The following is a 14898-nucleotide window of genomic DNA, read 5'->3' as shown; positions in this document are numbered from 1 at the left end:
TGTCCTTGCTTGTTCTCCCAGGAGGTGGGCTGGTTCCTTAAATGGATGAAGTTAGGGGTGGCTCTGGTTGGGCCAGAGGGGTGGCTTAGGTGTGCTGTGTGCAGGGATCATGCACAGCGCCCTGGTTTTGCTGTGTGCGGAGTTGTTTCAGTCGTGTCTGACTCTTTTCGACCCCATGGACTTTAGCCTGCCAGGCTGCTCTGTCCATGAGATTCTCCAGGCAAGAGTACTGGAGTGGGTTAAGCCCTCCTCCAGGGCATCTGCTCTGGGCACCTCGAAAATGGCAGTCAGTTTGTGGCCCTCCTGTATCTCATTGTTCCTAATTGCCTCAACTGTGCATGCATGGTTATTTATAGTTTCATACAGTTTCTTTGTAAATGAAAAGACATTTGTCTAGGGCAAGCACTCTGGTAGAGAGTCCCAGGTGCCAGCCTATCCCAGTATTTCTTTTTTAAAAAGTGGAAGTTGGGTGTGAGAGGTGATCAGGTCTCTTTGGGAGGACTTGTGGAGGCACTTCCATTCTAGAGGAGGCAACAGGTTGTTGTTGTGTAGTTGCTAAGTCAAGTCCAACTCTTTGCAATCCCATGACTGTAGCATCCATGGAATGCACGAAAGTGAAAGAGGAGAGCGGAAAAATTCGGCTTAAAACTCAGCATTCAAAAAACTAAGATCATAGCATCCAGTTCCATCACTTCATGGCAAATGGATGGAAAATGATGGAAACAGGACAGACTTTATTTTCTTGGGCTCCAAAACTACTGCAGGTGGTGACTGCAGCCATGAAATTAAAACACGCCTGCTCCTTGGAAGAAAAGCTATGACCAACCTGCTGCTGCTGCTGCTAAGTCGCTTCAGTTGTGTCCGACTCTGTGCGACCCCATAGACGGCAGCCCACCAGGCTCCCCCGTCCCTGGGATTCTCCAGGCAAGAACATTGGAGTGGGTTGCCATTTCCTTCTCCAATGCTGGAAAGTGAAAAGTGAAAGTGAAGTCGCTCAGTCATGTCCGACTCTTAGCGACCCCATGGACTGCAGCCCACCAGGCTCCTCCACCCATGGGATTCTCCAGGCAAGAGTACTGGAGTAGGGGTGCTCTAGATAGCATATTAAAAAGCAGAGACATTATTTTTCCAACAAAGGTCCATCTAGTCAAAGCTATGGTTTTTCCAGTAGTCATGTGTGGATGTGAGAGTTGGACTGTGAAGAAAGCTGAGTGCTGAAGAATTAATGTTTTTGAACTGTGGTGTTGGAGAAGACTCTTGAGAGTCCCTTGGACTGCAAGGAGATCAAACCAGTCAATCCTAAAGGAAATTAGTCCTGAATATTCATTGGAAGGAATAATGCTGAAGCTGAAACTCCAATACTTTGCCACCTGATGCAAAGAACAGACTCACTGGAAAAGACCCAGATGCTGGGAAAGATTGAAGGTAGGAGGAGAAGGGGATGACAGAGGATGAGATGGCTGGATGGCATCACCAGCTCTATGGACATGAGTTTGAGCAAGCTCCGGGAGTTGGTGATGGACAGGGAAGCCTGGCATGCTGCAGTCCATGGGGTCACAAAGAGTCTGACATGACTGAGCAACTGAACTGAACTGAACTGACTGAAGCCCAACAGACTCCTCTGCCCATGGGATTTTCCAGGCAAGAATACTGGAGTGGGTTGCCATTTCCTCCTCTAGGGGATCTTCCCAACCTAGGGATTGAACCCACGTCTCCTGTATTGCAGGCAGATTCTTTAACTGCTGAGCCACCAGGGAAGCCCCTTAATGCAGCGTTCCTGGGAAAAATTTTGTTTTGTTTACGGTCTCTAGATGAGCCTTGCCTCTGCGAGGCCCAATACAACCATGTGAAAGGTGCTTACACTATAAGCAGAAGTGAGGTCTCCTCATGTTTGGGGCTGGGCAGGGGTGGGGGGTAGGTCACCATGTGGCTGCCCTTTCTGAAACACCATCAACAACCCTTTCTCCTCCTCCTGTAACCCTTGGCCAGTTGTCCAATGCTGTCCTTTGCTCCTCCATTTCCTAGGGATTAAGTGTGCTGACTTGCTGAGTGAGGACCCAGTCTTATAACCAAGGACGTGGACTGTTCTGTGTCCAGCTTCTGTGGCTGCTGGCCCCATCACTCCAGTCTCTGCTCCAATGGTCACATCGCCCCCTCCTCTTCTCATCTCTGTGGACCTTCTAAGCATGCTCATCACTGGATTTAGGGCCTATGTGGATAATCCAGGATGATCTCATCTCAAGATTTTTAATTTAATTACATCTGCAAAGCCCTCCTTTCCAAATACAGTAATAACCACAGATTCTAGGATTTGACATTGATATCTCTTGAGCGTCCAGTTTTCAGCCAACCACACGTGCAAGGGTCTCTGAGAAACTCAGCAGGAGGAACAGATAAAAGGAGAGAGGCTTCCCTCTGAAGCTGAGATGCAGCCACCTAGCATCACCACCCCTCCCCCCAAAACTCCCGCTGGTCACCCCAGTCCTGTGCTGCAGGGCTCCCAGAGCAGGTCCTTCCCAAGACAGTTTGTGAGGGCCCTTGGGTGGGGGCGGGGTGTGTTCTCTCCCCATCAAACAGGGAGTCCTGGAGCAGCGGAATGGCTGGCTCAGCGCACCCTGGGAATCCCAGAATAAGGGATAACGGCGGTGGAGAGGATGAGAAGCAGGAAAGGGCTGGGAAATAAAAAAGCCTTTTGCTCTCCCTCTGCCTCCAGAGGCAGGAAGTGAGCACTTTCTGCGAGGCGGCGGCTGCAGCGGTGGACAAAGGCGGACAGGCGGGCGGGGAGTGTTCCCCGTGCACATGGTGGGAAGTACGTGACTGCGCGCGCACCCGGCTGTGCACACTGCAGCGGGGTGGGGTCGGGGGAGCGCCCCAGCCGTGCACACGGCGCGGGACACACGGCAGGGGTGCGGGGAGCGCTGCCGCAATGCGCGCCTCCGCGCCGACTTGTGCTCCCGGATGGAGAGAGGAGGCGCGCACGCCTGGAGGGCTGTGCCAACGCGCCCCCGCCTGGGGCTATAAAAGTCTCGCCACCTGCTGCCGCCAGTGCATCCAATTGCCCTAGAAGCTGATTCGCCTCCTTCGGTGGTCACTCCTCTCCGGCATGGACCCTGAGACCTGCCCCTGCCCTACTGGTGAGCCCCCGCCCCCGCCCTGCGGCACCGCGCGCCCCTTTACTTGCAAAGAACCCTACGCCTTTGCTCAAGGACGTTTGGGGGAAGGGACCCTTATTTCCCATTTTGAATTTCTTGAAGGATGGGCATGGCTATATCCCCAAGGGCACCGAGGCTGAGTACTGCGTCTCCTTTTAGGCCTGGCCCCACCCCGAGTTCTAACCCATCTTGTGCCCCACTCCCCCAGGCGGCTCCTGCACCTGCTCCGACTCCTGCAAGTGCGAGGGCTGCACATGTGCCTCCAGCAAGAAGAGTGAGTGCGGGGACCCCTCTGCGCGCCCCCCCTACCGGTCCTCCCCCGAGCACCACGCCTGTCCACGTAGGCACGGAGCGGCCCCTCTGCTAGCTGTGACACTGAGTTGACTCTAACGGGAACAGAACCACCCAGAGGCCTGAAGACTCAGTTGCAGGCCCTCCTTCAGTGATTGTTACCTTGGGCCCAGGCAATTGTTTGTGGATTCCCGGAAAGTTCTAATGCGCAGTTAGGATACAGAACTGCTCTCCTGAGCCCACCGCTTCCCTCCAGATCTCCAATGCCTGGGGAAACATGAGTGAGGCCGGGGGTTAGCTCTGGAGTTGGGGTCCCTTGGGCCCTCTTGGCCTTTGTGGATCCCCTCAATTTTACCTCCCCTGAATCTCCCCCAAAGCAGTGCAATACGCAGGGGAAAGGTGCCCTTGTTTGTGAATTACACTAGGCATACGCCCTCCACGAATCTCCTGACCCCTACACTTGCACCATTTCTGCCCCGACAGGTTCGTCCTTCAAGGTCATTTCCCCTGGATGTTTTCTCCCTAAGGCCTGGTTCCCCCTAGTGTCGGCCTCACTCCACCGTCCCCAGGGCTCCTGGGCTCATAGATGGGGCTGTGGGCTAGTTGCTGTGGACCTTTCCCCCATGGGAGCCCAGTGTGTAGCTGACACACCAGAGATGCTGAGCCAACCCAGGTGTAAGACTAGGAAGTGGGGGGCAGTGACCTCTGGCACCCCTCCTTTCCCCCCTTCCTTTTGATGGGGACAGGTGGGGGAGGACAGGCCATCAGACTGGGCGTTCCCCGTTTTATCTGCAGGCTGCTGCTCCTGCTGCCCCGCAGAGTGCGAGAAATGTGCCAAGGATTGTGTGTGCAAAGGTGGAGAGGGGGCCGAAGCTGAGGAGAAGAAGTGTAGCTGCTGCCAGTGAGGACGTGCCCACTCTCCCGTGTGAAATGTGTGTAAATAGTGCTGGGTGGCCCAGTGCCACCTGCCCTGTGGTGAGGCCCAGCAGTGTGTCCCCTTCCCTGCAAGCCACTGGCAAGTGACAATAAATCCTATGAATGGCATTAGCCAAGGACTGGTCTCTTCTTAAAGGGGAAGGACGCCAGGGTGGGGGTGGGGGTGGGGGGGGGTGGAAGGAGCCTCATCAGAAGAACTGCCCAGTTGGAAGATAAAATCGGGAGATTGGCCACTGGTCTTTTTGGGACTGAGAGGACATCCTCCCACCTTCAGATGGCACATGACCCTCCTGCCAAGTCAAGCTGAACTCTGGGAAAAGAGGGGAGACCAGACTCATATGGGTCTGTTTCTTTTTCTGCTTCTCAGCCTCACAGTCTGCATCTGTACAATGGGACTTGTTGCTGTTGCTGTTTTCGTGAAGTCGTGTCCAACTCTTTGTGACCCCATGGACTATAGACTGCCAGCCTCCTCTGTCCATGGGATTTTCCAGGCAAGAATACTGGGGTGGGTTGCCATTTCCCTTTCCACAGGAACTTCCCGACTCAGGGATCAAACCTGCGTCTCCTCCTTGGCAGGCGGATTCTTTGCCACTGACCCACCTGAGAAGCCAGTGGGGTTGGGGGAAGTTAAAACCAGACCCCAGCCCCAAAGCCCTGCAGTTTCTGCAATTTCCTAGCCACTCCTGCAAAGCTGCCTGTTTTCAGAGTCATCAGAGGCAAGGCCAGGAGGCCCTGGGGCCTGTCTTGGCAGACTGTCATCTGTGTTTCCAAGGTCACCACCCTGAATAGCCTGTCTCCCTAAACAGATTGTTCTGCTCCTTTTCAGACCTTCTCATTTGGCAGTTTGTGTCCAGCTCCTTCCTTCTTCAAGGGGAGGTAGGGTACTGAGAGCTTTAATCCACAGTGGTTGTGGCATAATCCTTGATGAAAGGGAACACTCTGGTCTACCTGGGTTGAATGGAAAAGAAAAAGTCCTGGGAAAGAAAAATATCCCAGCTAAGAGAATGGAATGCTGTAAACATATCAGTTTTCCTCCATGTTACTTCATCAGGATGATCCATTCAAAAGTCCACCAGGATTTTTTTTTTTTTAACCTAATAGGCTGTTTTGAAAAGAAAACAGTACAAGAAAAGCCAAGCCAGTTTTGAAACAACAAAATAGGCCTGCTCTAGCCCCATGGCAGGACTTGTTCTAAAGCTCTCGGAATTGGTGTCGGCTCAGGAATAGATCAATTGGACAGAAAGGATGGTTCAAAAATAGATCCCAGTGCAGCTGCAAGTAAGAAGTGATTAATTCAGCGGCAAAAAGTTACACTAGTTAGTGAAAAGTGTTGAAACAACTGCCTACCCCTGTGCCTAGCAGATAAATAATTTTCAATTGACTTAAATATCCAGGAGCAAAATCAAAGCTATAAAAGAATTTGGAAGAGGAAAACAGGACCATGCTGAGTACTATGGGGTGGAGATGACGTCCCCCCCACCCCGGGCCTCACCCCGTGGCTTGTGAGATCCTCGTTCCCCATCAAGGATGGAACCCATGTCCCCTGCAGTGGAAGCACAGAGTCCTAACCACTGGACCACCAGGGAATTCTGGAGGTGACTCTCTTAAATAAGACACCAAAAAGATTAATACATGTGAGATTATCTTGTGCAAAATTCTATTAAGCACACTATCTTACTTAATCCATACAACCCCAGGAGAATGGTATGACTATTTTACCCATTTTACAGATGGGCCAATAGGGCTTGGGGTATAATTTGTGGTCTGTTGAAAGATAAACTGAGGCATATTAACATTTTTAAGAGTTGATTTGAGCAAATATCTATTCAAACTGGGCAGCATTGAATGTAGCAGATAGATAGGAGCTCTGAGGAACTGCACAAAATGGAAGACTTTTATAGCCAGCAAGACACAAGGAAGTTATAACAGGCAGAAAAGCTGGTTGGTTATTGCAGTTACTTTCCTTCAGGAGGTGGCAGGGCTTTCTCATGAAGATTACCCAACTCGTGCTGTTCAGGTGATTCCTGAATGGTTAAAGATTCCATTTCTGGAGAGCCAAAGTCTCTGGTGACATGGAGCTTAGCATAAGCAACTCCATTTTGAGCCTACTGTCCTGTGTTTCAGTTCAATTCAGTCGCTCAGTCGTGTCTGACTCCTTGCGACCCCATGAATTGCAGCATGCCAGGCCTCCCTGTCCATCACCAACTCCCAGAGTTCACTCAAACTCAGGTCCATCGAATCAGTGATGCCATCCAGCCATCTCATCCTCTGTCGTCCCCTTCTCCTCCTGCCCCCAATCCCTCCCACCATCAGGGTCTTTTCCAATGAGTCAACTCTTCGCATGAGGTGGCCAAAGTACTGGAGTTTCAGCTTTAGCATCATTCACAAAACTAAAAGATGGTAGACTTTCCTGGTGGCTCAGTAGTAAAGAATCTGCTTGCCAAAGCAGGTGATGGGTCCGATTCCTGGGTCGAGAAGATCCCCTGGAGAAGGGAATTCTTGCCTTGGAAATCCCATAGACAGAGGAGCCTGGCGGGCTATAGTCCATGGGGTTGCAAAAGAGTTGTATACAACTTAGCAGTGAAGCTCGAAGGTAGCAGAGGCAGCATTTGAACCAGGCTGTCTGCCTAAAACCTAATCAAGCTTATTTCCTCTGCTTCTGGCTTGCTGTGTGTTACAAAAAGCATCAAAACAAAGCTAAATCACTTCATACCCACTAGGAGGGTGTCTGTCCCTTTGGGCTGGTATAACAAAATACTATAGACTGGGCAGCTTACAAACAGCAGAAATCTGTTTCTCACAGTTTGAGAGGCTAGAAGTCTGAGATTAGGGGGCCAGCATGGTTGGGTGCAGCCCCTTTTCTGGGTCAAAGGCTTCTCATCGCATCTTCACATGGTGGAAAGGACTAGGAGCTCTGTGGGGTTTCTTTTATAGAAGCACTAATCCTGTTCATGAGAGCTCCACCCTCATGAACTTAGCACCTCTCAAAGGCTCCAGGGGACACAAACATTCAGACTATAGCAGATGACACTACTATCAAAAAAACAGAAAAGAAACTACAAGCACCACCCAGAAAATAGCAACTGTTGATAAGGATGTGGAGACATTGGAGCCCTTGTGCAGCACTGGAGAAAATGTAGGATGAAGGTTCCTCAAAAAAATAAAAATAGAATTATCTTATGACCAGCAGTTCCATTTCTGGGTATATACCCAAATGAATCAAAAGCAGAATCTTGGAGGATATTTTAACAGTAGTTACTCAAATTTAAAATGCACATGCCTTCAACCCGGGAAGGGATGGGCCAGAATGGGCACCAACAATGTGCCCATTGTTGGTATCCACAGAAGCCTCAAAACAAGCTAAATAATCTTCAAGAGGGAAGTATAAAATTGGTCATATGAACCTCTAATAAAAAGAATGCTATACTGGGTACTGCTATGGAAAGACCACCACAACTTATCGTTTAGTGGGGGAAAAAAACAAGATGTACATGTAGTATAATGCTAATCACATTAAAAGGCAAATTTAAACTAAATATATGTGTGTGTGCATATAATATATATATATATATATATATATGTGAGGGTGTCTTGGCTAAGCGGGTATGTGACGGTGGTGACAGAGGGCATCGGTGACCTGAAGGAAGGCCTTGTAGAAGTGGCCAGTTCATCACCTCCATAATGTTGACGATCCTCTCACGAGAAATATATTGTTTCTATCCCACCAGCTAATCTGTCAGAATCCCCCAGCCTCTGTCCCTGCTCCCATGGTAACAGGAAACTCTCCCCAGGCCGTCCCGTCGTCATCACCAGCTCTAATGGCCAGAGAGGCCTTTTCCTGCCCAGAAGAGAATCCTTATTCCTGGTTCTGCTGCCCTTAGAGCACAAGTCTAATTGCTTCTTTTCAGTGTGGCATAAACACGTAGTTGAGTCAGAGAGTCCTGGGTACAAATCCCCACACTGCCACTTCCGGCTGTGTGACCCAGAGCTGGCCACTGTACAGCTCTTCAGCGGCGCGTTTGTAAAATGGAGAGACTAACAGCTGAGGTCTCAGTGAAGTCAGCTCAGAGTGTTCTGATGCATAGTAGGTGCTCAATATTATGCCCCATGACGACTAGGGCAGATTGGAGATAACTGCAAACGTTCATTCCTCCCATCAAGACCAGGGGTCCTCATCCTTTCCCCTCAAATCTGTGGCTTCTTGACCAATCAAATGTGGTGAAAGTGACCTGTGCTAGTTTCAGGACTCAGGGCTTAAGAGACTCACAGATACCGCTCCAGTCTCTTGGGATATTCACCCTTGGTGCCCAGAGCCAAACGTAAGAAACCTAATTGCCCTGTGGCCACATGCTGAAGAGACCGCAAGAGGGAGCTCTGGTCTCTAATTCCTGCTGAGTTCAGCCCTCTAGCCCTGTCTGTGAGGGTGCCAGACACGTGAGTGTGCGCCTGACCAGCCCGTCCACCGACTGAATGCCACCAAGTGACCTCGGACAGTGACACATGAAACAAAAGAATCACCCAAATGAGCTCTTCTCAAATTCCTGACCCACAAAACCAAGAAAGAGAATAAATTGGTTCTTGTCTTAACTTGCAAAGTTTTGGGTGATTAGTTGCACAAATCAAAGTTACTCACTCAGTTGTGTCCAACTCTTTGTGACTCCATGGACTGTAGCCCACCAGGCACTTCAGTCCATGGGACTATTCAGGGAAGAATACTGGAGTGGGTTGCTATTACCTTCTCCAGGGGATCTTCCCGATCCAGGGATAGAACCTGGGTCTCCTGCATTGCAGGCAGATTCTTTACCTTCTAAGCCACCAAGGAAGCCTGGTTTATTGCACAGCTACAGATAATTGGAGCAACCACTCTCCACATATCTGAAGGTAACTGTTTTCTTGCAGACTGAAACTACCCACCCTCTCAGCTGTTACTCACATGATAGGGTTTTGAGTCTTAGGATTTTTGTTATTAACTTTCTTCTGGACTACTAAAGTCCAGCCATGAACACAGCCCTCAGGGTGGTCTGCCCAGCTATGCCAGTTAGGAATCTTATTTCCAGAAGGATTTAAACCAAAAAAGGAAATTTTGGACTCACAGTGGCTTCAGGCTTGGCTGGATCCAGGTGCTCCAGTGGTATCATCAGTCTCCATCTCCTTTACAATGAACTTATTCTTGACTCCTTCTCATGGAGCAAAGGCTTTAGAAACTCAACTTCACATCCTTCTAGGTTCAAATCTAGATGGAAAGAATATCTATCGTTCTCCCAGCATTTCCAGCAGGAGTTTCACTGATTCTCTCTGGTTCATGACTATGTGACCCAATCAGAGTCAGTCACTGTGGCCAGGAAGAGGGAATGTCCTGAGAGCCCACAGATGGGGCCTGCTCCATCCAAATCATATGGACTAAGCGTAGGAAAGAGCAATTCTACAAAGGAAGGCTAAGGATACTGTCATAGGGGAAGGATGAATGAATGACTCAGCAGTAGAAGTACGCTTCATTCTAGATGGCATAGTACAACTAATGCAGGCTAAGGCCACACCATTGCCTCACACTGATGACTCACACCAAATCTGCATTTAACACTCCTCATTTTATACTTCTTGGCTTCATTTTCCTCACTTCCTACCACGTGAGGAGGGCAGGCACTCTTCACCCCTGTCTCCCCAACACAATGAGGCTTTCAGAAGTACAGAGATGAGCAAAGCTGGGCCTGGCTGCCCTTCACCTTTGTTGATTGGTCATCACTTCCCTCACAGAGTCAAAATAACTCAAGCGAGACAGCTTCGACCTGAAAACAAATTTTACTGCCAACACAGATGGCTCAAACCCAGGGCTTGATTCAACACTTTTCGGGGCCAAAACAAGCTTTATTGTCTTCCTCATAGCGTCGGACTGTTTCCCCTGAGTGGGCAAGTGACCTGGAATTTTGCATATAATGCAAATGTAATGCACATGTAACTAACAACAAAATCTACCCACCATCCAAACAGCAGCCCTTCCATGCTCTTGGTCCATGGGGCTGCCCGACAGCGACATTTCTGAGACCTTGGCTCTCAAATCAGAGCGTGTTTGCATGTGAGCCTCCAGTTCTAGTACAATCTAATCATTTGACAGATGAGTAAACTGATGCTCGGGGTGGGGTGTGGGGACCCCCGGCCCATAACAGCCCCAAGGTCACTTAGCCTGTGAGTGGTGCAGTGAGTATTAAAATTAAGTCCTTCTGACAGTTCAACTTTCCTGCCCTGCTTGGCATTTCTGAGTGACCACACAGGTCCCAGAGTGGTGAAAACAGTTTTTTTTACTTTCATTTTGTAATCAGCCCTAATGCTGGGGGGAAGAGAGGCTGGGAAGGGAGGACACATGGATGGATTTACCCTCATTAACTGATTTGACAAATATTTATTAAGTGCCTACTGTAAACTTGACCCTGGGCTAAGTGCCGCAGACACATATCAGGGGCAGTGAGTTCTTTTGGTGTTTTCAGCGGAGGCAAGGGTAGAGGGACCCAGACACGGATCCCAGAATCACACACGTTCCAACACATTACAGACACAGGAAGCACCAGGAAGGAAAAGAACAGGCTGTTTACCAGCATGTTCCACAGGCTAGGTCAGCTAGGTGCTGACCTAGGTGCTAGGGTCAGGACAGGCTCCCAGCAGGAAGTGATGTTTGAGCTGAGCTGTGAAGATATTTCCACAGGACTTTACAGTAAATCCTCCGAGGACAGCCTGTCCTCTGCCCACTGCCTCACTGAACTCCCCACTGCAGCAAATAGCATCCTCTAAGCCCGCCAGGAACTTTCCAGTAACCTGGTCCTCCGATGACTCGCTCTGGACCGGATGATCTAAGATCCGTTGCTTAGTATTCAGACATGTGCCAGCAAGGGAGCAGGATGTGTCTCCGCAGAGAGGAATTTGGACACCACCTCCCCGCTTCCCCTCTGCATCTACTGGGGAAGAAGTTTCTTGTGGTGTTTTCCCTTCCCAATGTCCCAACTTTCCATCCGGTTGCTTCTTGCAGGCCCTGGCATACAACTCCTTCCTCCTCCCCTGCCTGGAGAGGACTTTCTCACCCTCAAGCCCAAGGTGCTTGCCCATCTCCTCCCAGGTTGGGCTGGGTCTCCCAACTCTGCTCCCCCTGCCCCCATCCTAGCCACGACCCTGGCATTACTTTTTCCCCATGCCCCAGTGAGGATGCCCGCATGACTCTGAGTTTCCTGAGCACAAAGCTGTGGTTTCTTGATCCTTGGTCTGCCCTGGTGGTGATGTCTGCCCTTAGAGGGACTTCAGCATCTGTTGGGCCCACTGATTTGAATCACCATGCTCTGCCACTCATTAGCTCTGCGACCTTGGGAAAGTTACTTAACCTCTCTGGGCCTCCATACTCTAAAATGCGAATGATGACTAGCCCTTACCTCACAGGGTTGATGGAGGATTAAAGGAGAGCTCCTACATAACAGGCTTACTGACTCCCCCACGGCATCTACAGTACAACATCAGTGATCATCCCATGGATTCAGTAGGAATGTACACATTTTTTGAGTCTTGACAGGTACAAAAAGTTTTCTGTAATCTGTCCTGAGTTCCAACCTTTTTTTCCACCCGAGCTGGATGGCATCACTGACTCGATGGACATGAGTTTGAGTAAACTCTGGGAGTTGGTGATGGACAGGGAGGCTTGGAGTGCTGCAGTCCACGGGGTCGCAAAGGTCGAACACGACTGTGCGATTGAACTGAACTGAACTGAACTGAACAGGGTCCTCAGGATCAACTCTCTAACTACTCAGGCCCGGCAAGCACAGGGTACAGAGCAGGGGGCAGGGGGAGGGGAGGGGCGGGAGAGCTGGGGGAGGGGCAGGCGGTGGCGGAAACTGCACACGGCGAGGGCAGGGGCAGGGGGCTCGGCGCACGGCCCGGGCCGCCCTGCACGCGGTGTTCCCCGCTCTGCGCCCGGCCCTTCCCTCCATCGCCCCGGCGCACGTAGGGCGGCTTCTGGGAACTGATGCCTGGTGGCCCGTGTGCACAGCTCGGTGAGCCGCGCGGCCCGCCAGTGACTCAGCGCGGGGCGGGTGCAGGCAGCGCCCGGCCCCGGAGGGTTTTTGCACTCGCCCCAGCTCCTTTCCGCTATAAAGGCAGCCCACCGCCCGCTCCGCTCCAGCACGCCCCTTCGGCATCCTCGCCATCCTTTGCTCAGCCGTTTCCGGACCCCAGCCTCCGCTTCAGCTCGCCATGGATCCCAACTGCTCCTGCACCGCGGGTAAGGACCTCTGGTTTGGGGCTGGGTGGCCATCGCAGGACTAGAGGAGAGTCTCTGACTCCTCATCACTCACTTTCAGGGCACTGCTTGCCCTTTCGAAAGGGTTTCCGTGTATCCTCCTCTCCTCTGAGTTCAACTAGGAGACCCCGTTTGACCGATAAGGCAATTCGTGTTCGTGGCTCGCCCAGGTTCCCACGAATTGGTTGTGGAACTGGGACTCAAACTCGGGCTGCTAGCCTGCATGCCCGCGTTCGGTTCTCCAGGGACCGTTCTTGCATCTTTCTCCTGGCAGGTGAATCCTGCACGTGTGCCGGCTCCTGCAAATGCAAAGATTGCAAGTGCGCCTCCTGCAAGAAGAGTAAGTGGGATTTTCTCTCTGTCTACCCCTCACGCGCCGCACTCCCCGCGCCCAGCACCACCCCACCCCCCCACCCCCCGCCCTTGCAGGAGGATTCGTTACCGTCTGAGCCGCCAGGGAAGCCCCTACACCACTGGAGGGGAATTTAATCGGGCAGTGGGTGCCCCTTCCCCAGGGAAGGTGGCGCCTCCACCGGAAAGGGCGGGAACCCTTCTTAATCCGCTGTCCCTCGCGCTCATCAGTGCCGCCCCCTTCCCTCCCCCAGGCTGCTGCTCCTGCTGCCCCGTGGGCTGTGCCAAGTGTGCCCAGGGCTGCGTCTGCAAAGGGGCCTCGGACAAGTGCAGTTGCTGTGCCTGAAGTCGGGGAGAGCCTGCTCCTCGGTGTAAATAGAACAACATGTACAAACCTGCATTTTTTTTTTAATACAACCTGACCCGTTTGTTACATCCCTCTTTTTTTTTTTTTCCTATAAAATACAAGAATGATAATAAAAGTGGTTGGCTTTATTCTGACTGTTTTCTTTGACTTGACCAGGGCTTCAGTGAGGGATTGGGCTAGAAGTACAAAGACCTGGTTTCTGGATGGAAATGTTAACCCCTGAAAAACCTAGTGCCTTGTTCGAGCCACATTTCAGCACTGAGCTCCATCATCTGTGAAATGGAAGTGCCTGAGGGCAGATGCCACAAGGACACTGGGCACATGTGGAGTCCTCTGTTTTCAAGTCAAGGGTTGGTGGCACAGAAGCTGCTCAATCTAGAATTTTCATTCTGTATGGTTTCCCTGTTCAGTTTCTGTTCCTCTTGGGTTTTAGGCTTGAAAGTGACTAAAACCTGCTTGAATATAAATGGGGCTTCTAAAATAAATCCCTGTGGTGAAGGAACATGTTTTACTTCCCATCCATCACAGATCTAAACACCGGTAAAAATAATAATAATCATTACTATAATACTATAATATAATATATATTATATTATAATATAATAATCATTACTATAAAAATGCCATAAAGGAACAACACAGAGCCCATACTTCTAGATTCAACACACATCATTTCAATCACTATATGAAGAACAAACAAAATCAGATTTTAAAATACTTCACAGGGGGACTTCCCTGGTCCAGTGGCTAAGACTTTGCAATCCCAATGCAGGGGGCTTGGGTTCCATCCCTGGTGGTGTACCTAGACCCCACATGCCATAACTAAAGATCTTGCATGCTGCAACTAAGACCAAGTGCAATCAAAAAAAAAAAACCAACAAAGGATGCTGCGCATACATTGATCAGGTGTCCAAGAGCAACCGGAAACACCGTAAAACAGCCCCAGGGTGTGGACCCCACACACCTTGCACAGCACTGCCTTCCCACCCCTGGCATCCACACAGGGAACAGACACTTGACTTGCCCAGTGCCACTCACAACAGACCCACTGCCCTGAGGGCTCCCTGCTAGGGCTTGGCACTCAGTCTTTGGAAGCTGTTCCATTGCTCAGGCTGAAACTGGTCCCTCCAAAATCCAGCCCTTGGCTACCTGAAAACAGCAAAGTAACCAGGGATTCGGAGGGAATTACCCAGCCATTTCCCATGAAGAGGGCGGATGCCTGAGAATTGGATCCAGATGAGAGTATTTCATGTCTGCCAGAGCTAGGTGATGGCAGTTCGGAGGGTGTGGTGGTGTTTGTTAGGCAGGACTGAGGCGCCCAGTGACTTGTAATTAATGCCAACGGTTAGTCCCCTCTGGCTGCTTGCAGACAGAATTGCTATTTGATGTCAAATAAAAGGGAAAGGCAAGTCATGTGGCCCCGAAGTCAAGACCACACTTGTTCACAGGTGCCCTAGGTAAAGAGGGGATCCCAGGAGTCAGCCTGTGCTGAGGGCATGGGTGTTGCAGTTCACAGCCTATTTTGCCAC

At 50.7% G+C, this 14898-nt stretch overlaps 3 protein-coding genes across 3 annotated transcripts in view; 2 read left to right on the top strand and 1 right to left on the bottom strand.

The window, feature by feature from the left end:
• The window catches only part of BBS2 (Bardet-Biedl syndrome 2), a 107339-nt gene extending 97430 nt beyond the window's left edge, over positions 1 to 9909 (bottom strand). The window contains exon 1 of the mRNA XM_068992043.1: positions 9473 to 9909. Coding sequence (XP_068848144.1) covers positions 9473 to 9517 — 45 coding nt within the window. The 5' untranslated portion in view covers positions 9518 to 9909. The remainder of the gene's footprint in view (positions 1 to 9472) is intronic.
• On the top strand, positions 2927 to 4372 carry MT3 (metallothionein 3). The gene is made up of 3 exons (XM_068992736.1): positions 2927 to 3134; positions 3361 to 3426; positions 4239 to 4372. The coding sequence occupies exons 1-3, from the start codon at positions 3104 to 3106 to the stop codon at positions 4346 to 4348; spliced, it is 207 nt and encodes a 68-aa protein (XP_068848837.1). The 5' UTR covers positions 2927 to 3103; the 3' UTR covers positions 4349 to 4372.
• Positions 9910 to 12496: 2587 nt separating the features above from the next.
• LOC138095875 (metallothionein-2) lies at positions 12497 to 13506 on the top strand. Its single transcript, XM_068991814.1, has 3 exons — positions 12497 to 12633; positions 12926 to 12991; positions 13257 to 13506. The coding sequence occupies exons 1-3, from the start codon at positions 12606 to 12608 to the stop codon at positions 13346 to 13348; spliced, it is 186 nt and encodes a 61-aa protein (XP_068847915.1). The 5' UTR covers positions 12497 to 12605; the 3' UTR covers positions 13349 to 13506.
• The last annotated feature ends 1392 nt before the right edge of the window (positions 13507 to 14898 follow it).

The sequence above is a fragment of the Capricornis sumatraensis genome, chromosome 20 (assembly GCF_032405125.1).
Source record: "Capricornis sumatraensis isolate serow.1 chromosome 20, serow.2, whole genome shotgun sequence".
NCBI classification, from domain to species: domain Eukaryota; kingdom Metazoa; phylum Chordata; class Mammalia; order Artiodactyla; family Bovidae; genus Capricornis; species Capricornis sumatraensis.
Note: the sequence above shows the minus strand (reverse complement) of the source record. Positions and strands in the feature narration are given on the sequence as shown.

Bases quoted from the DNA above. Each gene is read 5' to 3' on its own strand.
- LOC138095875 (XM_068991814.1), top strand. From the start codon at position 12,606: ATGGATCCCAACTGCTCCTGCACCGCGG. The intron at 12,634-12,925 runs GTAAGGACCTCT...TTCTCCTGGCAG, and splicing joins CAACTGCTCCTGCACCGCGG to GTGAATCCTGCACGTGTGCC. The intron at 12,992-13,256 runs GTAAGTGGGATT...TCCCTCCCCCAG, and splicing joins GTGCGCCTCCTGCAAGAAGA to GCTGCTGCTCCTGCTGCCCC.
- MT3 (XM_068992736.1), top strand. From the start codon at position 3,104: ATGGACCCTGAGACCTGCCCCTGCCCTACTG. The intron at 3,135-3,360 runs GTGAGCCCCCGC...CCACTCCCCCAG, and splicing joins GACCTGCCCCTGCCCTACTG to GCGGCTCCTGCACCTGCTCC. The intron at 3,427-4,238 runs GTGAGTGCGGGG...TTTTATCTGCAG, and splicing joins ATGTGCCTCCAGCAAGAAGA to GCTGCTGCTCCTGCTGCCCC.